At 36.3% G+C, this 26,785-nt stretch overlaps 3 protein-coding genes across 9 annotated transcripts in view; 1 reads left to right on the top strand and 2 right to left on the bottom strand.

Annotated features, from left to right (window-relative positions):
- LOC117608505 (multiple coagulation factor deficiency protein 2 homolog) overlaps positions 1 to 5,901 on the bottom strand; it is a 16,585-nt gene extending 10,684 nt beyond the window's left edge. The window contains exon 1 of the mRNA XM_034333736.2: positions 5,763 to 5,901. Coding sequence (XP_034189627.1) covers positions 5,763 to 5,769 — 7 coding nt within the window. The 5' untranslated portion in view covers positions 5,770 to 5,901. The remainder of the gene's footprint in view (positions 1 to 5,762) is intronic.
- Positions 1,871 to 13,971, top strand: LOC117608504 (homeobox protein unc-42). Its single transcript, XM_034333735.2, has 6 exons — positions 1,871 to 2,437; positions 5,213 to 5,340; positions 5,914 to 6,021; positions 10,307 to 10,489; positions 11,161 to 11,260; positions 11,915 to 13,971. The coding sequence occupies exons 1-6, from the start codon at positions 2,218 to 2,220 to the stop codon at positions 12,019 to 12,021; spliced, it is 846 nt and encodes a 281-aa protein (XP_034189626.1). The 5' UTR covers positions 1,871 to 2,217; the 3' UTR covers positions 12,022 to 13,971.
- Positions 10,471 to 26,785, bottom strand: LOC117608479 (sphingomyelin phosphodiesterase). Of its 7 annotated transcripts, XR_004582343.2 has the most exons (12): positions 26,425 to 26,785; positions 20,549 to 20,649; positions 19,383 to 19,591; positions 18,696 to 18,992; positions 18,240 to 18,632; positions 17,985 to 18,157; positions 17,323 to 17,685; positions 17,041 to 17,233; positions 16,770 to 16,954; positions 16,461 to 16,646; positions 15,150 to 15,612; positions 13,971 to 15,014 (listed from the first exon to the last, which is right to left on the bottom strand). XR_004582343.2 is itself a non-coding variant. In XM_034333682.2 (11 exons), the coding sequence occupies exons 2-11, from the start codon at positions 20,619 to 20,621 to the stop codon at positions 10,486 to 10,488; spliced, it is 2,091 nt and encodes a 696-aa protein (XP_034189573.2). In that variant the 5' UTR covers positions 20,622 to 20,649; positions 26,425 to 26,785; the 3' UTR covers positions 10,471 to 10,485. The 7 variants fall into 7 exon arrangements, 6 of the variants coding, with proteins under 6 accessions (XP_034189573.2, XP_076547526.1, XP_034189568.2 ...); XM_034333682.2 differs by lacking the exons at positions 13,971 to 15,014; positions 15,150 to 15,612 and adding an exon at positions 10,471 to 10,504; XM_076691411.1 differs by lacking the exons at positions 13,971 to 15,014; positions 15,150 to 15,612 and adding an exon at positions 11,964 to 12,003.

Below are 26,785 nucleotides of genomic sequence, written 5' to 3'. Positions count from 1 at the left end.
ATGTGCGAGTGAGTTGGAAAAGGTAGACGACGGGCTAGGTGGAAAAGAAAATCGCTCGCAGGCTATTTTCCCGAGGAATTTTTATTGGTAGATCCGCCATCTTGGTAGCGAGAGTGGGGGCAGAGGGTAGTATCACGGAGGGAAGGCGCGATTGGCGGTTGCCCGGGTAACGCATCACTCGCACCGTCCAATAGGACGAGGCAACGAGAGTGCCTCGTGCTTTCTCGTTGCTTATCACAAATGGTGGGGGAGGGGGGATTTGAAAAGGGTACGCGTTCGGTTCTAGGCAACAACCTCTCTCTCCTCTGCCACTCGTACGGGGGTAGCAACCCCTCTAAACGTTCTCTGCTCCCCCCTCGGCAGCGAGGATAACTGCATTTCGCGGACAGAATCCCACAAGAACTCACGGCGAGCGGTCGCCCCTCTAACACGGCCGACTCTCCTATCGTTTCGGGTCTTTTTCATCAACGTAACGTGTACCCGAAGGAAGGGCGCGAAAATAGTCATCGCGGACGTTTATCCGTCCCCGTGAATCTCGTAAATACAACTGGCTCGGGGCTCAGTTACCGTGCCACACCGGTCACGCGCCATTTCTCTAAACAATTATTTCGATATTTCAATTTTCAAGGGCGCACACCACCTTTGTACACCCTTCCCGAGACCCCCCTCCATCCTTCTCCTTCTACCAGCCATCCGACTCCACCTAATGCCATCCACCAGATAATAACATTTGAATTTCGAATCGAGGCCAGCTTACGATTAACCGTGTTCCTCTTCGGCTTCTCCTACTTGAATCATCGTCGATCGTTCAGCAACCTCCACGTGACCGTTATCTTCGATCATCTTCCGTAGGAAGAATAGAACGTTACTTTTTTACTTTCATCTTTCTTTCTCAGATATTTCGTCGTTTTACCTAGAAGAGTATTTCGTTAATCGTTGATTGGAAAAGACACCGAGGAAGAAAGACTTTGATTGTGAATGGGAAGTTAAAAGAAATTTGGAGAACCGAGGATAAGAGGCTTCGATTTTGAAAGATCGAAGAGGAGACTGAAGGAAGATCATCTGGATTAGTTCTCGGACAGTGTCGTCGGTATTGTGTTGAAGTGAACCTAAATGTGGTGACTGGAAGAACTGTTCCTCAGGTTCTAATATTCCGGATAGTCGAAGAAGGTACCTTTGAATCACCAAATCTATCATTACTGTAACATCGGTCTGATTTTATGAAGATTCATTGATTTGTAAATGACATCAGCGGGATATTGAAGAAGTTCAAAGTGAATAATTATCGCTTCACGAAGAAAACTTTGATTAAGAAGAAAAGGAACCAACTGATCTTGTGGATTCTTTACAAGAAGGACTATTTAGAAATACTGTGAATATTAAAAATAAATCTCAAATTAAATTGTTATGCAAATTTCATCAGAGGGGTGATTATTGATACAGAAGCAACAAGACAGATTAATTAATAATCCTACTTCGAAGAAGAAGAAGTTATATATCTTAGTGGTTCGTTCACAAACAGGACCCTGTAAATATAAAACAATCAACCTCAAACCTGCCAATACTAATTACTTTCTCCTGGAATTGAATAATTAACGAAAATTCTTAATTAAAAATAAGAGAAACCAGTCGTACTCATCACCATCTTGGTTCCACGAAGAAGATTAACCTTGTGAATATAAAAGAATAAACCTCAAACCTGCCAGTACTAATTACATTCTTCAGGAATTGAATAATTAATGAAAAATTCTGATTAAAATTAAAAGAAACCTTGTGAACCAATAACATTTACTTAAACGATCCTCCACTATCAAGATACTAATCACCGATTGAAGTATATTTTTGAAAGAATAACCGATCGGGGGATAAAACTGCATAATTAGAAAAAAGTTGTTGCGCTTCCTCGAGAAGGGGGAGAACGTAGGATGTTCTAGTAGGTCGACGAAGAACGTTGTTAATCGTCTCGAAAGACCTCGACAAGGTCACCCCGGCATCACCCTGGCTAACGACCTGTCCGGAGGTACCGGGGGTCCCGGTTCAGGCGGCGTCGGTTCCGTCGGTGGCACCTCCGTCGGCGGAGGTGGTGGCGGCGGTTCATCTCTGCCGACCACCGCCTTGAGCCTCGATCATCAACAGTTCAACATATTCCCGGCGATCTTCAGCCGTCAGTTGAACTTTTCCGCGGCGGCTGCCGCCAACTGCGGTCAGAACAAGCTGATGGACGAGTTAAGGCCGAACCTTGGATTGCTCGGCGTCGGCCTCGTCGAGAACGAAAGCTTTCATCTGAATCATAATCAAGAGAAGAGAAAGTGTAGCAGCACCAGCTCGAACGAGCAAGATTTTAGCCTGTACGGGGTACATCAGGGACTTGAAGCCAGCCCGCCAACGCCCGCCGCGACGCCCGGAAGGAGCAGCGTCGGGGCAACTTCCACCGTTGGTAAGTATCTATTCTAATCTATTTCGTCGATATTTAGTGCTGGGGAAAATTGTAACCCAGATCTATTCAAAGTAAACAATGATCCTCGAAAATTCTTAATGGTTGTTTGATTTATGCATCGAGGATGACTTTGATAGAAAAATGGACATCGTGCCGTCTCGATATAGACGAATTTTCCGCTTGTTGAGCTTCGAGTACACATGTTCGTCGACAATACGATCAGCCTAGGTGTTGACAATAGGGAGCGAGGGATAGACCATATGGTGGTACCTGTTCTGTGGGCTATTATTATGTGCCACTAGGGTTTAAAAGGGCTTAGCACTAAAGCTGTGATAATGGGGTTCGCACAAAACGTTTTCATGTACACGTATGTCGAGTGTTGTCATCAAAAGTGTATTCTACCCAAATGATACATATGTAGTTCTGATTTAAAGGGCCATTTTTGTAATTGGACTCCAAATGATCAATTTTTTTATTCCAAAATAGGAATTCTAAATGTTAGGATAATTGAGCAATTAGCAGTTTTATATTAGAAATCATAATGAAGGGTTTAGGGAATTATTTTCATCAAAGTTCGAACTTTAAATGTTATTTTTAATACTTTTATGTCATCAAATTACCTTAGACTTTCTGTGCTTTGAAATCTCTCGTTTAAAAAAAAAAGAAGAGTTTCAAGAAGAATTAAAGTTTCGTACAATAATCCTACTAGTTTAACCGAAGAAAGTCCGGCATTTTGTTTTCCTCCCAAGGTCGGCCTTTCCGGAAACCGGATGAAACTAACTGGTAGCATTCTAATGCAAATGAAGTCTCTGCAATGTTGAATTAAGTGAGAGAGGAGGGAAGAGAGAAAAAAAATGAAGGAAAAGAAGCTGAAGAAAAAAGAGAAAGATTAATGTCGTTAACCGACGGGGAAAGGTTGCACCACTGGATGAACGGATTGGGGTCAATTCTGACCCTGCTTTGAAAATAGATTACTAACTACATCTACAATTAACACAAATAAATATAGAAAAATTTATAAAAGAATAGAATACTTTTCTGAATAACCAAATCTTTTTTATCAGTTTTAACCCTCGCGCGCGGACCATGGAGAGATCAAGGGATAATTAGCAATATCATGGACTTTCCGTGTCATCAAATATTCGCGATCAATTTACACTACAATTTGTGGAAAAATAAATGGATAAATTGGAGACACCATTTTTCACACTAACTGGAATTTAACGGCAGATGTCAACGATGGGCAGCTGCGTGGATTATAGAAATGTGCATCTCTAGTAATCCCATGGAAAATGTCACTCCTTATGGAACGAGTTTCACCTCGTTAAAATTGTCAGTAATTATTTCTACCACGGTATTAGAGGCAGATGGTGCTTCAAATATAGTGATTTAGAAAAAGAAGACATTAGATGCTTGAAATAGCCATCAAATAACTAATTAACATAAATCCAATTATCAACCCCTTTAATACTGATTGAATTTGATGACATAAAAGTATTTTCAAATACCACTTATAATACATCAAATCGAATTATAACAAAAATAACTGTATAAATGTTTCATTAATATTCTTAATACAAAATGGCTGATCATCAATTATAATAAATAATGACCAATTTCAAAATGTACAAAGTCTAATACATTTTGATGATATAAAAGTATGCTAATTTATGTTTCATCCCTTATTTATTCATTTTTCTAATCGAGTATGTATCGAACGTCCGTAGATCTACCATTGATGTATATAAAGGGTTAGTATTTAGATTGATAGAAATGGTGGAGGGATCAATCTTCAAGGAAGCGATCGTAAAATCCTCCTTGTCTTCTCGTTGAACTTGACCGAGTTTCACTGTTCACCGGGTAACGGGGCAAGGTATGTAAAGTGGACAGCATTCATCCTTGAACATTGAATCAGCATGTAACATGATTAGGTCATTAACGCCCTAACCAAGTTAGCATAGTGCGAGGGACTTCGCTCGCCACCGTTACCTCGACCGTATGTTCGTATGTTCGTTCATAAAGCCGATACCGTGAAAGGACCAAGACAAACCCGCGTTTCTCTCAATCCAGATCCTTCGTCTTATCGACAGTTTCTTGCATTCGAGAGTTAACACCTTCGAATGCATAATTCTCTCATTTACCTACATTCTTTAATGCAATAGACATTTACACAAGGACGTTTCTTTTTCTCTTGAAATCAATGCAGATATTAATTTCATTTTTTACATCGACACGTTGATTATTGTTAGGAATTTTTTAAAATATTAATTAGACACGAAGAAATATATTATAATCTAATGAAATTTGAAATGATCTACAATCAAATAAAAGCTTTAATTTTGGACATGTTCTTTTGCAAAATTAAAAATAAAATGTAATTAGTGATTATTGAAACACTGAATTAAAATTCTATTGGAAAATTATAATAGAAATAAGTGTATATGATTAACTCTCGCACGGCGGACCATGGAGAGTGGCTCCTCTGTTCAAGGGTTAATAGAAGTGTTACTTCTTGCACCATGATTTCATGACATAAAAGTATGACAAATTATTACTTAAGGCACATCAAATTAAAGCTTAAACTTTCCCGAATATAACTACATAAACCCTTCATGAATATCTTCCGTTTAAATGGCTGATCGTTCGACTACAGAAAACAATGACCAATTTCGAACTATATCGAGTTTGACACGATTTAATGATTTAAAAGTATTGTAAAATGGTACTTGTGGCATATCACTGTGAAGCTTAAAATTTGATATGTTATAATTTTAGGGGCGGAAGGGGCTTTCAAAAAGTTAAAACCCGACCCTTGTGCTTCGAGTCCTCACATCGGTCATACTCCTACCACCGCCAGTTGTCCAACGCCTGCTCGACGACGGCACAGGACTACTTTCACACAGGTTTGTTATTTATTATTTTATTTTTCAACACCTGCTAATGACTAAGAGTTCACGATCAATCACGTAATATTGAGTGATCGGACCCTCAATGGCCAACGACAGCGAAAGTGTTTCAAACATAAGAACACTGGCGTAATTAGGGTGACTCTGGCTCTCCTCGTATAATCTTATTATAATTGCAACATGCAATGCAATTAAATGCAAACTAAATGCATACAATAATTAAAAGTAAGAAATAAAAATTGTCAGTAAAATTAGAGGATCCATTTTAAAGAAAAATCCTAATTACATCAAAAGGGTGCTAATGTGGCCTTTTGTTATAATTATTATGAAATTTTATTGTAAAATAAAAATAACCAAGGATGTCATAATAACGCCCTTTCATTTACCATTACAAATTACGAAACGAATGCTGAACTTACCTTCCATTCCACATTCGTTCTATGTTTTTCTTCTTTTTCTCGGATAATAGTGTTTCAATTACCCCGATCCCGGTGCTTCCGTATAACGCTTCAAATTTCCCGTCGAGGTAGTTCTGATCGGTTGTACTACGGCCTTTCAATTGTTTCGCAGGAGCAGCTGGCAGAATTGGAATCGGCATTCGCAAAATCTCATTATCCGGACATATACTGCAGGGAGGAATTGGCGCGGTCCACCAAATTGAACGAAGCCAGAATTCAGGTGGGTGGTGCACTTTCTAATTGATTCAAAAGAAAGAACGAGTTAAGATGATTAACCAATAACGTCCCACTTTCGTCGTGCAAAATAGCGACATGAAATTTCAGTGACTTTTCTTATTATTAAAAGTTGTCTACAAAGAAAATTTTACGCTATCTTGGACGACGATTATTTTAATTTTCAAGATTCAAAGTAAATTTTTTTACTTTGCTTCTCGACACTGTACACATTTTTAGTACATCCTTTTCGACTATGACTCACAGGATAATTGAGTCAAAGATGCATGTGGGGCGATAAAATGAAATTACGCGCACAAATGTCGATCCAAGACACCCCCTGTCTTTCGAGGGGTCGCAGAACCGATCGCAGAGAATACAAGTATAATTATTTTTCTCGAAAAACATCCTTGCATAATGATTAATAAAAAATAGAATTCTAGAAATATTTCTAAATTCTTTCAATCTACCTCGGACGACGGACCATGGAGAGAGCCCGAATTTTAATTAAAAATGAAATATTTTGTAAGTTTGAGTCACGACTGATCAAGGCACCGTTGTTTACGGGTTAAATACCATAAAAAAAAGGAGATAATTATATCTGAAAGCATCAGGGCGTAAGATAAAAGGTATAATAACAAACTATAGGGCAGCAAGTGCGGTTTCCGTCGACATTAAAGAAAGATGGACAGGGAGATAGAATATACCATCCATGTTTTGCTGCGAGCATTGCTAGCCCTCGAATTCTACACCGGGTACATATTAAAACAGTCAGTTCGCCGGTGCGTTTCGTTCTTTTGATATATAATGCAGGACGGTGTTGTTTGAGTTAAAAGCCCAGGAACCGCGGCGACTTAACCCTGTTAAACTGCGATGCCAAGTAAAACGCGGTTTGCTTTTACTCGTTGGTTATAATCCATGCACAAAGTGTCCAGGCCAGGAAGTGGCTTCGCCAATGCGCCGGAGACTTTCGAAATCATTCACATCGGCTTCAAACGTAAAACTAGAATTTTAGGAATTTCTTCACCCTTCGCAGCCATTGAAAATTTTGGGTATTTTTATAAATTTTTGAAAATTTTTCTTACTCAATTACGAATGTTATGGAATGTTTAAAGTTGCCGCGGTATTCGGGGTGTTTTGTGTATCGAAAGATGGCGGCATGCGAATAGGGTGTTCTTGGATGAAAGAGAAATAGGCAGGGAAGGACGGTGGCAAAGTTGAGATGAGTTGAGGGGGGTGAGCGAAGGGTGGTTGGGGTGGCGCTGTACCGGAGGCTGCCATTATATCTGAGCCGCCATTTTAAATTGAATTTTCTCCACCCTAGATAGATCTGAAACGTCTCGGTCTTGCCGAGGTTCTTCCTTCGACGAGGGGTAGGAAATAAGGAAAAGAGAAGGTACGAAGGGAATCCTGCTACGGCTTATGTCCCTACCTTTTTCTTATCCGCGCAACCCCTCGGCTGAGATGGATACCCTTCATCCTTATCATCCTCGATAAATAAGCTCGGCAGAATGTTCACCAGGGCCCTTACGTGCACATACGGCAATCTGAAAAAAATGTCGAAAAGTTAGATAGAAAAGATATTTTGAAAAATTTTTCAGTAAAATAATTTCTCTCTGTAACTTTAAAAAGGTTGGTCTAAATTATGTACAGATAGTTTATTTTTGATTGAATATAAAATAGAATTTGTTCAAAACAACCCCTTTGAAATTAACCCTTTTCTCAGAATGAAATCGTTCAAATTGAATTTCAGAATATGTTGTTAAGGTAATGTTTGAAATAAGTGGTTGAAATGGTTTGAAGAAATAGTCGAGAATCAATTTAAGAAGCGACGATAATATCCGCGATAATGATAATGATAAAAAAAGGGGTAGCAGCATCGTGGTAAGAGAATAATTCTCGAATCACCGCACAAGAAATCCCATTACGCCGAGTAAAAAGAAAGGTGAATCCGACCCACGATATTGAGTTAGCTGAGTTTTCATTCGACCTTTTTACTTCGATTCGACTTCCGATCGAAGAAGCCTATCTGTCGGCCGTTTTACAAGAAAATCAATCTCATCGAACGGAAAGCAAGTGAATTCACGAAAGAAAGAACAACAACCAACAGTGTAACTTTTACTGTAAAATTGAAAAATTTTCTAATTATAAAATAAACCATCTTTAGTTTTTAATTTCAATAAAAGTTAACAAAATCAGAAAATTAATAAATAGAATTTAAGCTAGATTTGTCTATACTTTTGCAATTTGTATTTTGCATAAAAGGGAATTCATTTTCCTTCTTTCAAGCATAGAGAAGGATAGTTTTCGCGATGATAGCGATGAAAGTAGCAGACATTTTCAGCTGTTCTCCCCTTGAGAAGTAACTGTATATACTTTCGCTATCCCATCTCCTTGTACTATCTTTCTCTATGTAGCGAGAGGGTAGTTGGGAGGAGAAAAGGAGGGTTGGGAGAGCACGGTTATTGAATTACGAACTCTTAGCTTTCCAGTTCTTGTAGGGTGCACGCCTTAAGGGACGCACAAGTATGTTCGCAAAAAGCTCTTCCAGAGAAGTTGCAAATAAAAGGAGTCATCCACTTTTACCGGATCTCTTTGGAAAAAAGACCTGTCTCTATCCGGTTAAATGTATCCATCAATTTATTCGTAACGTATGCAGAGGATAGATACTACGACATTTCTCAACTCTCCTTTCCTAAACATCATCGAATCAGAGATTTTTCTATAATTTTTCATCTCTAAATCGACACGCCACGAGTGCCATTTTTTAATAATTTTGTCATCAAATTTTCTGTCACTCTAACGAAGTCAATTAAGCGAAGGTATTATGTTATTCGACTAATGATATTAAAATAATTTCAGTCAAGCAATGTCCAAGTCTAACGCGAATTAATGACTCAGGGTGATACGTAAATTGAAATTATGCCGGATACAAGTATCTTTTGTGCAAGTGCAAATCGGCTCGTGTGCAGTGAATTCAAATGCGACTGGCAATTGGTTATGCGCGGTGCTTCGCTTGTTCCCTGATTTCCATATGTGCAGTTTAAAATGATGTACCTAGGTACATATGTACAGAGAATATTCGTCGTAACGATTGCCAAGATTTTTAACACATTTTTGATAATCTGAGAAAAAAAAAAAAATTTATCAACCCTCAGTTGACAATATATTACAATATTAAGTTGAGTGATGAAATTAAAATAATAATACAATTAAAAATTTTTTTTAATTGCAGTTGAATTAGGAAAACTAATAATTTCCAGTGTCTATAAAATGAAACCCTCGAATTAAATTGCCTCGGTAATCAATTATTAAATACAACATCTGCAATGAATACTTTACTCTTTCAACTATTTATTATCTGCTAATAAACCAAACTCAATAATTTCCCTAAAAAAAAAGATAAGAAAAATGAAAACTCTTTCCATGGGTGACAGTTTCATCCCCTACGTATACTCCGCAATTCTTACTCGATTTTTCTTCCAACATTTCCTCTGGCGGAACAGTTCGCGATAAAAAGAAAGCTAGAACAAGCGAACCGGAAGTATAGAAAGAGATAAAGGAAATAGAGGAAGCAAGAGGGTAAAGATCCACCCCTCGTATGTCACCTACTTCAGCACGCGATACTCTATATACTGAAGAGAGACAGGGACACAGAGTAGAAATGTCGATAAAACGTGTTGGCCAATGAGGAAGCTCCGAGTGACGTCATAGTCATGGCATTGGCCAATCAGGAGGCAGCAGTAACATCACTACGAGAGTGGAAACAAATCGACCTCAACCAAGGGGGAGGCTTTTCTGTTTCTAGGGGATGCTTTCGAAAGAGGGGTTTGGTTTTGGACGGTGGTAGGGTATGTGAAGAAGCGGTGGTAGGGAGGGGGTTCGGGAAGGGAAGAACCGGAGGGCGTTGAGAATATACGTGGGTGTAGGAGATTCATGGATTCGATGTGGATGCCTGGGTGTCGCTGGTGGCGGTTCAGGCAACCCCCAATATGGGTTTACTAATCCCGCGAAACAATGGAAATTGCCCGATGCAAAATGGCGATAGGTAAACTACTCTACCCTCGGGGAGTTCGATGAAAGATGGAATACACAGTATGTTTGAAATAAACCTGGATATTGATGAAACAAATTTACTGTCGCATCTTTCAGTTAAAATAAAATATATCTGTCTTCTTTGTTTCAACATAAAGTCCACTTCTAGATGTTAATTAATGTTGCCTGTCAAAATGTTAATTGTTACATTCTGGAATAAAGAAATATTAAGTTTTACCTTTTTCTTCTGTTAATAGGTCTGGTTCCAGAACAGGAGGGCGAAATATAGGAAACAAGAAAAACAACTGCAGAAGGCATTGACTCCAATTCCGGCTTGCCAAGGTGCCATGATGAGGAATATTTATCCTGGTGCCAGCAGAGGATATCAGCCGTACCCTCACCCTCACAATAGCATAAATGGAATAAATCGCTATCCTCAGGTAATGCCTCCACACCTGAAACAAAAACATTCAATCTTGTTAGTATGGTAATTCTACAATTTCCAGTGCCATTTTACCTAACTCTATCATTACATTACCAGAAGTAATAAAAATTAATATAAAAATTAAAAAAAAAAAAAAAAGAAGAAATTATTAATATTTCACTGTATGTTTATATAAATTCAAGATTCATAATTAATTTATTGGACAATTGATACGTCATAGCCAATAGGCAAACGGTATCCTGTCCCTACGAATGAATTCGATGCGTTTCTCGTTAATGATTTTAACCGAGGTATTAAATTGAAGCGCAGCTGAGCGTACATCCAGCGCATCGTTATCGGTCGATGTAGCTAAATTGCATTTCGACTGATTAGTTGGGTCGGACGGATTACCGAATGTCTACCGGTTTAATTAAGCCAATAATTCGTTGAGCGTATCGGTTTGCCAGAAAAAAAAGGGCTCAGTGGTTCCTCTTAATTGATCTTCGAAGTTCAAATTCCAGTATGCCAGTATGGCCAGATTATGTATTTGGCAACGTTCATCCTCGCCCACACTTATTATATTTTCTTATCGTTTAACCTTTGGGAAATTGATTTCAATTTTGTAAATTAATCATTTCCAAGAAATAAAGAAAATTTGTTAAATAATGTCTAATTAAATGTTTCCAGATGGGCACAACGTCCTATCCAAGTATGACCCAACCATTCTCTATGTCACATTCAGCGTCGAATATGTCTGCAGTTACCGGTATGAGACAAGATGCAATGGGTGAGTGGACATCATTTTTAAAATTCTTAAAATTTCATCTTATTCCGTGTAAATAAATTTCTAGATTATCGATTCTAATTAATGGAGAATACGAATTAATTAACAGAAATGCATAGCAACAAAAATATACTTTCTTTGCGAATAAAAGATAAAAGCAACCTGCTTGGATTTTCTCGTGACTCTTCCAGATATCTCGAGGTATTGGTGCGAGATTATCGAATGACTTTGCAAAACATTAGAACGGAAATAACGGGAATCGGACGTCGGTGCAAACGTTCGTTTCGTTCAGTCCAAGACGTTCTCTCCATTTCCGCTCGAGCACCGTCTTATACCATTTCCGGCGCAAGATGGAATATCGCTTTTAAATCGAATCAAGACTATTCGCAAATTGCCTGGCTGCTTCTCTTCGACTTGTTCGAGGCTTCAGTATAGATAGTATACTCTATTAATATCCCAGCTTCTTGTAACGATTTAACGTCTTAAATGCGGCTGGAAATTAGTTGAAAGCTGGTTAAAATTGATTGAATTGATTAGTTTCGAAAGAAGAGAAAAGAAATTGAATTTTCATCGTTCGATCACTAAACGAATAAATTTAATTTTAGATTAGAACATTTTTCAATACAAATTTCCAAACAACGAATTACCTTATTTCAGGAATGTCAGCCGAGGACGAATGGTACAACAAGAGTATCTCTGCTCTGAGAATGAATACAGCTCATCACCCTAATTTAGCTGCTCCGATGCTGCAATATCAAACATAATTGTAATCCTATAGAAATTCGAACACAAGTATTTGAGTGTGCATCCATGTTGCGAGACAACTTCTCGGCACCGTTCAAATGTGTTGCTTAAACGAGACAAAGGAAGAAGCTCGTTTAAACGAGCACCTGAGAGGAAGATAGCGAAGGGAAAAATAAAACGAAGCGCGTTTTGAAATCTTTCGATAGGACTTGCCAAGAGTATCGATATTATGATAACGAAATTTCAGCATTGATTATTCGCGCTCTCGTTCATAATCGTCTGACGTTTCGATCGTAATGTTAACGATATTTTCGGTAAATTAACATTGTTAATATCATTTGATATTGGTTATTTAAGAGTATTCGTGTGCGCCGCTATACATACACGCGAGTGGTACGTATATTCAAATTAAGTACACATATTCGCACCATACACCTAATTATTAGTGAAAACGTTTATGTACAGTAGCGAGCATGGAGGCTTTCCTAGAGGAAACGGTACTTTAGGGGAAAAAAGCTTCACCACTCGCGTGTCACTATTATTATTATTTTTTGAAAACCTAATAATTTGAAACATCCAAATTTTGGTTTTGAAACTTCATTTGAATTTGGGAATTTTTCTCTATATTACCTTTTTCTCTAAGAAAGCCTACCATGCTCGGTACTGTACAGAAACTTCAATTATTCTGTACAAAGTATAACGTATCTTCATATTATTTATCAATTTGTTTTTTAATTCATTCGTAGGCTCGATATTTCACTGTCAAGTTAAAAATTCTTTATTCTTTCTTTTATATTTCGTTATTGGTGTATAAAGTTTCGATGTTAAGCGACTAGGAAAGTATTTTGTTGTTTTGCATATTTATAGTATATGCAAAATGGAAGTGGAACCAGACACATTCCACGGGAATCTTTAGTTTCTCAACAACGATTTAAAAAAAGAAAGAATTGAGACAAATTTTCGTTAATGAAGATTGTAAATAAAAGCGAGGGGTACATACACACACTGTAATCGACAGATATCCTAGAATATGCGATTTTTCAATGTCCTTTTAAAAATGTAAGCATACCTACCCTTAGTGGAAATATTAGGCATTGATTTGTGTGCTTATGTTGGCCAGAATTTGAAATAGAGGGTGGGAGGGCTGAACAAGGGTGAATAATGCCTTGCGTTCAAAATTTGAGAGGCGCCAGGGGTTCGATTATAAATATCAAATTTTTTTTTTTTTTTTTTCTCATACGATAGAATTATTTTAACAAGGGAACATAGAAAAATAATCCTCTCAATGTCTTTAACACTAGAATCACCGAGATTAAAAATAAATTAAAAAAGATTGCTAATTTGTTTTCCACCCTTTGTTTTATTATTTATCTCTCTACCTTATTTTTAATTTAAAACAGGTGACTCTGGTGTTAAATTCTAATTATGAAAAATTAAAATCACCATAGAAAACTTAATTAAAAAATGATAAACATCCTCTTTTCAAGCTTAACATTTGAAAGATGCATAATTGTGAAAAGAATTATTTTAATTTTTAAAAGAATGATCGGTTTTCCCTGGCGCCTTTCAGTGGTGATATTTGGATCTGTCCAATCAACATTCGTCTATATTGGTGTCATTTTCTGATAACTGTCTAATCAATATATTGATCAAGAATCGAGCTGCAGACGACTACATTGTTTTTCGTGTAGTTAAATACTGCAATCTTAATACTAATATCGCTCGCGCTGTTCCACGCGAAATGTTCCTAAAAATTTGTAACATATCACACAGACACACGCACAAATACACACTCGCATAAAATCAAACATGTGTATGCATTACAATGGCATGCACATGTAAAACGTATACGTACACGTAACACTTTCACACGAACCGAAGTACATATGTCGAGGAGTAAAGATTTAAGTGAAATTAAAAAGAAATGATTAAGTGGAAATGCATACCGGGCGAGCGTAATATAGTTTTAAGCAAGGGTCACGTATTGTACGTATGTGTTGTACATAGACTAAATAAAACTTACATTTAAAACTACAAGCTGTTGTAAAAATATTTCCCTCACAGAATTATTGGCACGTCTAAAAAAATTGACGTCTTGTGACGCCATCCGTTCGTAGGGTATGTCGTCTTATGACGCCATCCGTTCGTGAGGTATGTCGTCATATGACGACATCCGGAGAGAAAGTGTAAAGAGTGGTTTTCTCTGAAAGTACATGAGGTATTGGATGTGCTTTAATAGATATTTATTAAATGAACTTTCGTCTACAATTTTAAGATTATAGACGTGAAAAAAATCAACAAAATGGCGACGCAGGAGCTTGAATGGCAGAGTCTTACTCTCTATGCAAACTTTTGCACTGCGAAATCATAAAAATTGCAAACACAATTTTTTAATATTAAATTTTCTATATATCTCTATCTTATCTCTTTTTTCATAATAACAGTAACTTTATACAATGCTTCAAAAGATCTTTCATTTATAAACACACATACCACTATTATACAAATTCTTTACAAATATATATTCTTTTTAATAAATAACTTTCATCGCTCATCATATGAAAAACACGACGAGTGTTTTACACATACTATAAAATATGTTCAATTTACAGTAATTAATTGAATAATATTTATGAAAATAAATTTCGAATAAATATGAAGCAACATTCTGACACACTCTTCTCATTTTATATAGTAACTATTTACATTTATCTTAACAAGTAATTAAATTTCCTCTGGATTGTCACTGTATTTTAAAAAGCAATGTTAAAAAGTCATTATATGAAAATTTTGAATTTAATTTTAATTTTCTTTGTTTGAATTTAGTGACCAGATCAAAGTGACCCTGTAATCGTCGTACAGGGGTTGAATCATATACAAGAATGTGAAATGAAAATTTACACGTAACTTACACATCGGTTACCCGTTCAATCACATCTTCATTTATCCTAGGCCTAAAACGTACTTAGGTAAATTGTACGCAAATCGAGGAATTGCCATAAAAACAGATACTCTGCAAAACAAGAGATAAAAAAAAAAGAAACATTATTTTCACTGTGGACAAGGAGAAAAATCATAAATTATATATTAACGTTGCAAATATTAATTTAAAAAGCATTAAATCAGACGTATACAAAAAGTTACATACCTGTTATAAGCGGTGTATGATAGCATCAGAGGGTTTAGATTTCAACCACCATGTTACAGCTTCCACCACCATAAATAATTATCTGTTATTAAATCTTGGGGTGATATCTGCTAGTGCAGTATGTACAGGGTGCTCATTTTAATTTATCCACACAACTTAATATATTTACAGTATGTGTTACTTAATAAACTAATAAGGTAAATAATTCTTACCACGGATTTTTATAAATTTATAACAGTTTTAAAAATGTACAAGAATTAATTTAATTACATTTAATATCTCTATCGTAACGGCAATATTTCATCGTAAACTAAAGCGTTTGCACTGCATCTATATTAATAACAAAATCTTTTTTTTTTAATATCATACTCTTTGGTATAATCTGGAATAAAATATATACTAATGCTGCGCGCTGGATTTCTGTTGCAAAAATTATGAAGCTACTTGCTTAGCAAGGAAACCTCTGGAACATTTGAATAAGATATGTATCTGATGTAATATCTTCATTGAGACAGCATGTTGGCATGCATTCATTAATCATCAACAGACAGAAACTTCTAACTTACTACAGTTTGTTGCCACCTTTTCTGGTGGGTTACATAAATCATTTTTATCGGAACAAGACAAGGAAATACAAATGTTGAATTAAACAGATAGTGAATTGTGTACATATTTACAATGTGCAGATTAGTTAATTTACAATAATTATTGCAACACGTTTAAGAACTTAATTTCTAAGTATTGTCATCAAGATTAGAGTGTTATAAAATATGGTTAATAGTTATAGATATTGTAATGATAATATAATGGAATAATCGAAACGATATTTAGCTATTTTAAAAGTTAATGAATACTTTTTTGACAATCGTTACCTTCATTTCTTATTTGTTATTTAATTTTCTTTTGGAAACAACGAACTCGAGAGTTAATAACAAAAAAAGAAAATTCGGATATAACGATTGCCACAAAAAGAGGTGTCCACTACCTTAGAAAATGATTATTAAAAGCCTTGAATAATAGGTAGTATATTAGGAGTATGCAAAGTATTAAAAGAAAACAAAAAAAAAAAGAAAATTTGTACATACTCCTAATTAATCTATATACAGAAAGATTATTTATTCTTCTCAGGTAAGTGCTCCGGTTGCGTGTAATGTGTATTAGTACTTAAAAGCACGTATTCATTTACTAACCACTAAGTAACAGCCATATTTGAGCAATAAGTGTGAAATAGACTTATCTAAAAATTAAACGTCAACCCGGTTTGTTTCGATATCGCCGGAATAAGAATGAATCCACCATTTCTGTACGTACGATAATGCTAGTCCATTGTAGATCCATGCCCTCCAACCTGTCCTTGTTTCACCATCTATCCTAGACTCGAGATTCTGACACAACGCTTTGCGATCGTGGCTTCTTCCACTTCGCAAATCACAAAGCAATCTCTTTCGACAGTCGTCGTTACACATCGGTCTTACAGGAGAATTTTTGTAATAATTTCTGTAAAATAATACATGCCACAAAATGGAGGATAAATTTACAAGCGGACGAGTCCAATGGTATGTTATTCCAGGTGAAGAAATTAATATTCAGGAGAATAACCTAATAGATACCGATACATACTTATAATAAAGATCAAAGAGCGATGGTTCATTGCTCATTTTATCTATCAAAGAGTCCCAATCTTTAGGTAATAACGACGGCATTTGATATGCCTGTCGTGCGCTGTACATTTTGTGCCAAATGGGATAATCGTACAAATTCGCTTCCTTTAAATTCATCACCCAACTTTCGTGATCCACGACCATCTATAACAAAATGAATGTTTTTTTTTTTTTAATGATTATCCTAGGATATTATTGTAGAACATCCCACCGTTCTAAGTCAAACTTACTCTAGTAGTTTTCTCATGATCACCATCAACATAGTATATCCTGTACCCTGGATTGAGATCAAAATAAGGGGTAACCGATGGCCCTATATAAGCTATACTGACAGCTCTTCCTAAATCAGTGACATCATAAAATAGTTCAAATTCGTCGTAGTGAGTGTGTCCAAAGAATTGGGCCGTGATTGTTGATTCGTACCTAGTTTCAAATTATTTATACAGTGTTATTAATAGTATATTTAATTATACGAGGAGTTTATTATTTCTCTTTATCATCATTATACTAACCGGTTTATGATCTGATAATAATTTCTAGACCACACTTTCAAACAGTCCGAGTGTCCAGGTGGTATATGACCGATAATATGAACTTTCTCGCCATTCATCTCGGCACCTTGTAATTCATACACCAGCCACTGTAATTCGCTGACCGGGTCTGTGCTATTTATTAACAGCCACCAATTTTTATTGTTACAATAATTCATGTTCACAGAGAGAATTCTGAAGCCTGGACGAACTAGGACCGAATAAAATGCACCGCGTCTAACAGTGTGCGAGACACCAGCTGGTAACCAACGTCGCCAATGTTTATCCAGTGTATCGTACAACCACGATATGTCGTTATCTTTTGGGACAAACGGCGGTGGAAAGCTGAAAACGTTTATAAATCAATTACAATAATCGATTACAATCAATTGCAAATACAATAAATCAATTACAAATAACTGTTGATCGCCTAAGAGTGATTAACTGGTGATTAACATTACAAAACTGAAAGAAACAGAATCGATTATAAACGCTGTTCAGAAAATAAAATTAGGAAAGAAAAACTCATGAAATGTAGGTAAGGAGAGGGAAGCTATTTTTATTCTTTATTTCAAAACACTATTTCACCCACCGATGGTTTACGAGTTTCTGGAAAAAGATCATAAATAAACAAAATAATGTACCTATTAACTGGAGCACTTTCATGGTTTCCCAGAGCTGGAAAGATCGGTATTCCAGGAAACATTTCAATGAGCTGGTTCACCGTCTCGTGCAAAACATTCAGATTTTCTTCTCGTGTTTGGTTCCATACATCGTGTGGTGGCAAATCACCGGTCCATAGTATGTAATCTATATCCTAACAGTTAATCAATTTTATTAATTACGCTCTGTCGGTAAACTTATTGCTATTGGAAAAGAAATATATTAAAAATATTTACAGAATGTGTATCGACAATGTGTTTGAGCATATGTTCAACGGTTCTTTTAGGGGTGTCACATTTTCTATAGTCACCCCATCGGCCAGCAGCTGCGGCCGGAGTCAGGGGTGCTCCGTTGGTCAATCTACAGCATAATGGTTCGCTACATTCCGCATTGGCACCCTCTTGATAATAAGGATCGTAGTGGGTATCTGAGATATGAAGTACTTTGAAGGTCGGCGCACCTTCTTGAGGCGGTATAGGAGGTTTAACAGGTGGTTTGTTCACCGGCGGGAATGCAACTTCCCATTCGTGAAGAGGATTATAAGCGTCGTCGCATGCATCGCCGATCACGAAGCTACAAATCTGATTTGGTCCCATATTAACTTGTTTCAAAACATAGATGACTTCACCCTGAAAAACGACCAACGTTGAATGTCTATCAAAAATCTCTGAAAGGTCCACGAAGAAACTTACCCCGAAGAGCAACGTCACTCCTTGACATACACGTGAACTTTGTATATTAAGAGATACACAAAATTGGTAAATACTGTTCATTATTTCCTCGTCGCTCTTGCCGACCTTGGTGTAATGCTGAAGAAGCCCCGCGCCAACCTTGCACGCTGTACAGGACACTTTTGACATTACCGACGTTTCGACCTCCATCATTACTTGCCTTAAATCTAACAACTTTAGAGCTTTATCTACAAATCCTGAGAGATGTCCGCTCGACTGGGCGGACTCCATTTCCCATAGCATTCTTGAATAATTATACTGAAAAATAGAAATTTCTACGGATATTATGGAGAAATTTTGGATGTACAGTCGTTGCAGAAATTCATTTCAATTCCTCCAAGGAAAATCTAACTACGTTAAAACTTTCCGTGGGGAAAGTGGCTGACATTGGGTTACACGTATACCTGTAAACACGAATAAGAAAGATAGCAGCCGATCAACTCGGTGAAAGTATTTTGGCACTGAAAGTGAGAGTCGGCGACATCGTCACCGTTGAACATGAAAAATACTCGAGAAAATACGGAAGAATCGAACGTTAAATTTAATTTAACATTCGACACACTAAGATTCCTTTGTATCTGAAGTCTCCTGATAGTCTAACTGAATTGAGGAAAATGATTATTCTGAGAGAATGGAATTTCCTGTTACCCGTGTAAGTTGTTCAGGACTGGTGCCATTAATGACCACAGTCTCAGCGGTTGGTGGTAGATCTCTGAGTTTATCAGTCAGAGGGAGAACAGTAACATCGAATCTTTCTGCGACTCTTGCTCTGGCAGCGAACCATTCGTCGGCAAGTTGCGTCCAATTGGTTGCCATTATTTCCGCTTCTCTTTTCGACCTGTCTCTGATGGGATTTCCTACGTGAAAAGAAAATAAAGAAACTTTAACTTTTGTCATTTGTCTACAAATAGAAAGATTACAAATTGTCTGACTATCAAAGAAACTCGTCCTTTACGTAAGAAACACAAATATAGGAAACGCAGTTTTACTTGTTCAAAACTGTTTACTCAGGTGATATTTTTGATATTCGAGTGTCATGGACAGACGATACGTACATTTTTTAATTTGTAATATTTCGCAATTGTTTCTGCTACCATTAATTATCTTATCTATGTAACACGTTCAGAATAAAGACAATGATTTGTTAAGATTTTAGAAAAGTCGTGTCACCGATGGTCACGTTTTTATCGCAGACACTTTCATTGTTGTAATTCTTAACTGCGAGAGATAAGAAACTTATCTCTCTAAAAACAAAATGAGGAAAACAACTGTAAAGAGCTTCGGACGGACAATATACAGGATGTTCCATGTAAGTGGGTCGTGCTTTAAAATGGTAAATATAAAACTTAAATGGTATTAAATGTCAATCGAAGCGTCTTTTTATTCTCTATAGAAAATTACTAAGGCACTTGGGTCGAAAAGATAGGGAGAGAATTGGGCTCCCTCAATTTGAAAAATTTTTTCTGGAATTTTTAACTTAACTGTTGCATCTTATTATTCTCTACTTGGGTCAAAAATTGAATAGTTGATAAGATATCTTAGGAAGAGACAGGGAGAGCTTAGAATTCTTTATCCTACTACATGAGACACGTCGTACATTGTCATCGCAGTTGAAACTTATCGATAAACTGTTCAATATTTATTGACGATACATTTCATATTGATAATCAATGATATACGATAAAAAGAAATTTTATCAATACTAAAAACATTTACTGTCTATTAAACCATCTGATCAATATTTCACATATTCAACCATGCGTTCAATAATATTGATCTGTTAATGTAAAATATTTAGAAAATAATGTACGTACCAATACCGGACTTCAACGTCCCAACAAGAAGAAGGATAATGATATTCTTTATAATCCATGTTTGATTTGGCATGCTACTTCAGACTCTTTGGTATTGTTAACTGCAACAGACGTAATTTAATATAAATAACCCTTTCCTTAGGAAATATCATTTTAAAAATATCATTCAGTTGTAGCATCGATACTAGGACACCTCGTATTCTGATAAATGTGTCATTGATGAAGAGGATGTTTTAAATTTTGTACGGTGTCTGTAACTAACTGTTACTCTCAATGTAGGACACCGATGCATATTTATTTGCTTAAGATTTTTATTCGATCAATGATCGTCACGAAACAATCGCTTCTTTCGCATGAAATTTTGGATCATTATGAAAAATAATATTCTACAAATGATAAAGATTGTTAAAAATTTTCGGGGAAAATCTTTTCCGGATCAGGGACATTTAATAAATGCCAAATGGAACTTCTGTTTTGAGCCATTAATACGTTAAATAGAGGAGCATGCAAAGTAGTCTATGAAATTGCATACTGAACGCATGTTCTTTCGATCGTAACGCGGCTATCGCTTTGCAGTGGGTCAGTGGGATCTGTTTTGGCGAAAGTTTCGATCGTATTTAACCGAGATTTCCTCGACATTTTCACAACGTTTACCACCAGCGAACGCGTTGAACGATTGTTAACAAACGAATCGGATGTTTGTTAAAAAATTTCTTTCCGTAGGGGGCCATCCGTGAACGGCACCACAGATATAATAATTCACTTACAAAACAGAGAAAGGATACTTTCACATAACCAGCACATCTTGATACATTAAAATGTGGAATAATTTTTCAAATTCTAACTGACCATTTCAGGTCGCTTTTATGAATAAACTTTAATGGCACGAAATGAATAATTAGTCGAATTCTTGCCATCTGGCGAGATAGGCCTTTGATGTTTCCGGTATTCTATTAAAATTAATAGTAAATAAAATTTCAAAGGAAATTTCACTGAATGGTACAAATGAACCGTGTTATTGATAATGAATAATTTCCAAGGGTACCATTCACTTGCCACGCAATTACTGTCATTCATTTCACTTCACTCTGCAAAAAGAGAATGAAAAAGAGAAATGGATGGAGAGAGAGAGAGTTTCACATCCGTTTTACCAATTTATATAAATAATATCCTATTCGTTCCGTGCACAAACGTTTCTTTATGAAAAAAAAATTTTTGATCGCTCTTTAATTAAATAATGTTAAGATAACCCAATTAAGACATGTCAGGAGCAATTACTATAAATCTTTATTAATTAACCAGATGTATCGATTATATTTTATTAATTATAATCATTAAAAGGACATCGAGTTCAAAAGAAGAGAAAGAAATAAAGGTATTTCAAAATTTGGCGTTCTATTTTATTGAACAACTTATCGATTCAGGCTCGTCAATAAAAATAACTGTGCACCGAATTTATTAGTAGGAAAAGAATTTTAAAGGTTTGACTGATGAATCAAACGGTAGGAATGAGCAAAAGAGCCAACTGGAATGAGCGGTTCACCGTTATTCGACCCACCAAGGGACATTGCTGTTGAAACAAGGCACTTTGGTTATGCTCGTGTTTCGTCCATTCGAAACGAAATCGTCGCGCAGAATACCTTTCGTAACCCCTATTAAACGCCCCACCATCTTACTCAACTGTAAGTAATCCATCCCGAGAAGTAATTTTAACTCCTAAAGCGAGCCTCGCGCCGTACACGGTATTCGAGATTCAAAAATGTGGCGCGCCTGTGCGCGACGCTTCTGCGCATCGGCGCCAAATTTAAATCTTAAATCACCTTTCATCGTTAAAGGTAAAATGATCTTTTAACGCGATCGATTAAAGAAACGTCGTTAGTGGATTCATTTTTATAAGAGTCCACTTAACGATGGACGATAAAATCAAGTAATTAAATATACGACCTCGATTAGTTAAATAAATTTTAAAAACAGAAATGTACCTTATAACAATCCCACTGTTTGGGTTGATATAAACTTTCACTGTGCTTCCTGGAAGTGATACAACAAATTGCATGGAAATACTATACTGAGAACTATCATGAAACAGAGGACATTCCTGTCATAGAATGGTATCACTTTCAAAGAATGTTTATGAGCTATGCCCATGCCAATCTTCAACTGAATCAATTCAAGTAGTTGATAAAAAAATATGAATAAAGAGTCTGTTTTCATTATTTTCTTATCTCAAATCATTATCATATCAATGAAAGGCTTTGTTCTTTCATCTAAATGATATGAATCTGCTATCAGCTTTGAACAATGCAAATTCATATTTTCATAAATATTTATAGTACGTTGAAAAAAGAAATGATTATCAGAAATGAACGTCTTTGAATATTATTGAAGACCAAAATTTCTCATGATAAACACATAATTGAATGAAGCATGGTCTTACTGTTATGTGAAAATTTCCCTTGCCCGTATTCGTCGGTGTAGATTGTAATTATGACGCCTCTAATAATTAGCTACATACGTGAAATGTTCACACGAATCCTTTCAACGATCGTGTAAAGGTCTTTCTACACCTTAACCGTTTATGGGTCCACGTTCTCCAAAAAATATCGTAGACAATTTTATTATTAATTATCCACAAGTGAAGTATAAGAAACAAAAAATACTGCCACTATTATTAATTATTAAATGTATATTCCCTCTATTTTTATTAATATCCTTTCGTACTGAGACGCGTACGTTTTTCACGCTGAGAAGCAACTGTGGACTTCTCCAACAACCATATTCGTCCCTATAGTAACTAAAACAAAATCTGATTCTAGTGCTATCGCTTTGTCATCGCACACATGTTACAAACACAATGCAGTAGAACCTACACTTATCTGAATTAGAGATCACGGCTTTTGAAGTTGTACAATTAATAAAACACGTGTACGGAACACGTGTTACTTTAAATGGGGAGAGTTCTGGTTTTTCTTAATTTTGAAATTTTTCGAATCTGAGATTTTGGACTTCTAAAATTTTGTAAATTTGAGGTTTTGGACTCTTGGAATTTTGCAAATTTCAGGCCTTGGACTTTTGAACTTCTGGAATTTACCAAATCTAAAATTTTGGACCTAATTTTGCAAATTTGAGGTTTTACACTTCTGAAATTTTAAAATTGGACCAGGCCAACCGTGGTCTCTAGTCACACCAATGCATCGACGTATATTTAATTGAAATAAAGGATTGATTGTATTCGGACAAAGAGAGATTTTCTTTTCAGCTCAATTAAAGAGTCATTGAATAATGCAGCTGAATGACATTTAAACAGGAAGCGGTAAATTTCATAGCTCGAGGTCAGTACACACGTGTCTGGTTCGTTCCTTTACATCACCCTATTACTGGAATTACACAAAAGCAGACGTGACATTGATCGTTTCTTCCTGAAATCAGGATTTCTTTCCTTGACTCTCAGTACAATTATGTATCCATATCAATGAATAAGAGTAATAAGTACTCTTATGATAATTAAAGTTCAATAACTGACCATGTAACCTTTATACAGGGTAATTGAGATAATTAGTTGATTAAGTTAATCAGCTTAACTGAAAGATAACCTTAATTACTACAATAAAAAGAGGGAGAAATTAGGCAATGGGCTTTTATTCTAACATTTTTTCAACATTACAGTATGCAATTAAAAAATTTTATTTTTTTTTTAAATAAAAGTAGTTTTATACTATTCATTCAACGAATCGTTCTTGTGACCATCAACCAATCGTCCAGTGTCCGAAGTATCTAACCTACTTAATCCTCGCTCTCTCTCTCCGTGACGTCAGTCACTACTATCGTGAGTATCTTTATCAAGACCCTGAAGAGGAAGACTTTGGATACCTGTTCAAAACTTGCTCCAAGATGTGGTATTTATGACAGACAAGAGTTACCTAACTGATATACTTAACACAAAATTTGCTCATTATCATATTTCTTGCAGAAGAAACTAAGTCATTAGTAATTTTAATTCTCTTGATTGGAATTAATAAATGTTCCAATTACGATAATGCATTTTAATTCAGGTCACTTGAGTAACTTTTTACTGAATTGCAAGAAATATTCAAAGCGGACGATGACGGACTACATTGAATACAGTGAACTCTCGTTATATTGCCATCTGAACGATTTGACTTTCAAGCCTGTTAGTGCTACTCTTCTACCCTGCTACTCTCATAGCCTGCGAAAATGATACAATTTTATTTTTATTTTCTTCTCCGATTGAAAATTTGAATCGCCCCATTCACGGCAATATAACGAGAGTCAACTGTATTTCATGTTATCTACTCTGATAATTATATTATCACAAAATTGATTATCGACAATTTCCAATGTCAATAAAGATGACTAATCAATTCTATACCATGTTTAGTCAACTGCACAGCTTTGTCTCATTCTACAAATTCCAATACCCTAATTTGGAATTTTTTAATCAGCTAGAATCATTTGAACAATACCGAGTACTGTGCACTCGACTTTTGTATCGTTAGTAGACTGTTAAGCTGATTATAGTAATTCAAAGAGAAAGTAATTTCATTATTGCATAGAAGTTTGTTTCTATTCCCAGCTATGAATTCGTATCAGGTATAACTCTAAAAGAATTCCTAACAATATGGATGCAACATCGCTTTTATAAAATCAAATGAAGTAATCGCGTGTTTGTAGATATGCATCGCGTGTGATCGTCATGACATGTTGGAGTGTTGCCAACGTTACAAATAGGATATTACACCGTCCTCCGATCACAAGAAATCGCGTAGGACGGAACAAGGGCAAAAGGGGCACTACGCGAACATCCACTGACTTCCTACTTATATAGGAGCCTGATTAGTACACGTGACCGCTTCGACCAATCGTACGCGAGCTGGTGTGAGGCGCGACCAATCAGATCGCGTTTTTCTCCGGGGGCTTCTTTCCAGTGGAAGATAGTAATACCCTTATAAATTATACTTGAATACTTATTTAAATTTCAAATAAAAAGCAAATTTTCAAATTTCAATGGGCTCACGAATATTCAAATATCCCAAAGATGTAACACATTACACAATCAGCTTAATGCTCCATTGGCGCAATAATACGGTTAATTTGCTAAACGTAAAAACATTACGAAACACTATTGGACCGTATACCTCTTTCGTTACGCGTGTTGAAAACTAAAAGGATTGCTGAAATGTTGGGTTGTGTGTTTTCAAAAAATCCGTACGTGGCTTCTTTTACACATGGGTAAACGTGTTTGATTGAAGCGCACGTTTCGAAAGTACCGTGTCGCATGAGTAAACGCTCGTTAAGAAAAGAAAAAAAATTCTTCAACGTGAAAACATGCCAACGCACATTCCATCCCTTTCAAATTTAACCGTTGAGAAGCAATTTCACTGTAGCCCGAATGATGGAGGCCTGGGCAACTCGCGTACCCGCGGACACTAACGCGAAAAGACAATGTAGGAAATTAAATAATTGCAGTACCAGAGTTCAAAACTCTCGGTTATTATGTGGCTACTGCTCTCTACGATAAAATAAATAATACGCTCTTAGGGGCACCGAGCTTTAATAATAAGATTAACCTTAAGTTGACTGTCAACGGACATTTAAATAATTATGTAACAAAACGTGGTAGCCTTTTAAATGCCCAAAGATAATCTGTTTACACTGACAAATTGCAATCACGTGTTACTCTTTCGTTAAAAACCGGCTATCTCGAACAAAACGTATATCGATCTTCAAAAAGTATATCCCTGATAACTGGAGAAACGTAAATAAACTCAACAAACACAGATATGTAATACTTATTAAAACAAACGATTAAATCAGCAAACTGTGACAAATGAATGTAAACAATATGTATAGCATACTTATGAATTTTTAGATGCAGAAAACAGCACGTGGTGCATAAATATATTTTCAAAGTTGCAAGTTCAGAGATGAAGTTGAATGCTTGAAAGAAACTTGGTTTTCTTCCTGTCAGATTTAATTTCGTGACATTGCAGGAATCACCCGAACGTTCGGCACGTTTTCTAGATCACCAAAGACAAGACGCACACTCACACGTGTTCGGTGCACAACACAGGATCTGCCGGAGGAAGACAACTCTCTTTCTTTGTTCCTGCTTCCCTCTCTTTTGATTGTTTTCACACACGCGCGGCAATTTCTTCGATCCATGCACTTGACCACCCTGCCGCGGTGACGTCTCGACGTACACTGAGCGATGCGCAC

Source organism: Osmia lignaria, chromosome 2, assembly GCF_051020975.1.
Source record: "Osmia lignaria lignaria isolate PbOS001 chromosome 2, iyOsmLign1, whole genome shotgun sequence".
NCBI classification, from domain to species: Eukaryota; Metazoa; Arthropoda; class Insecta; order Hymenoptera; family Megachilidae; genus Osmia; species Osmia lignaria.
The sequence above is the reverse complement of the archived record's forward strand: the minus strand, read 5'-3'. Positions and strand labels throughout refer to the sequence as shown.

Excerpts from the sequence above, each read along its gene's own strand:
- LOC117608504 (XM_034333735.2), top strand. The coding sequence starts at position 2,218 with ATGGACGAGTTAAGGCCGAACCTTGGATTGCTCGGCGTCGGCCTCGTC. Across the intron at positions 2,438-5,212 it reads CGGGGCAACTTCCACCGTTG|GGGCGGAAGGGGCTTTCAAA; the intron begins GTAAGTATCTAT and ends TTATAATTTTAG. Across the intron at positions 5,341-5,913 it reads ACAGGACTACTTTCACACAG|GAGCAGCTGGCAGAATTGGA; the intron begins GTTTGTTATTTA and ends ATTGTTTCGCAG.
- LOC117608479 (XM_034333677.2), bottom strand. The coding sequence starts at position 20,621 with ATGCCAAATCAAACATGGATTATAAAGAATATCATTATCCTTCTTCTT. Across the intron at positions 18,158-18,239 it reads ACATTGTCGATACACATTCT|GATATAGATTACATACTATG; the intron begins GTAAATATTTTT and ends ATTAACTGTTAG. Across the intron at positions 17,234-17,322 it reads TATTATCAGATCATAAACCG|GTACGAATCAACAATCACGG; the intron begins GTTAGTATAATG and ends ATTTGAAACTAG.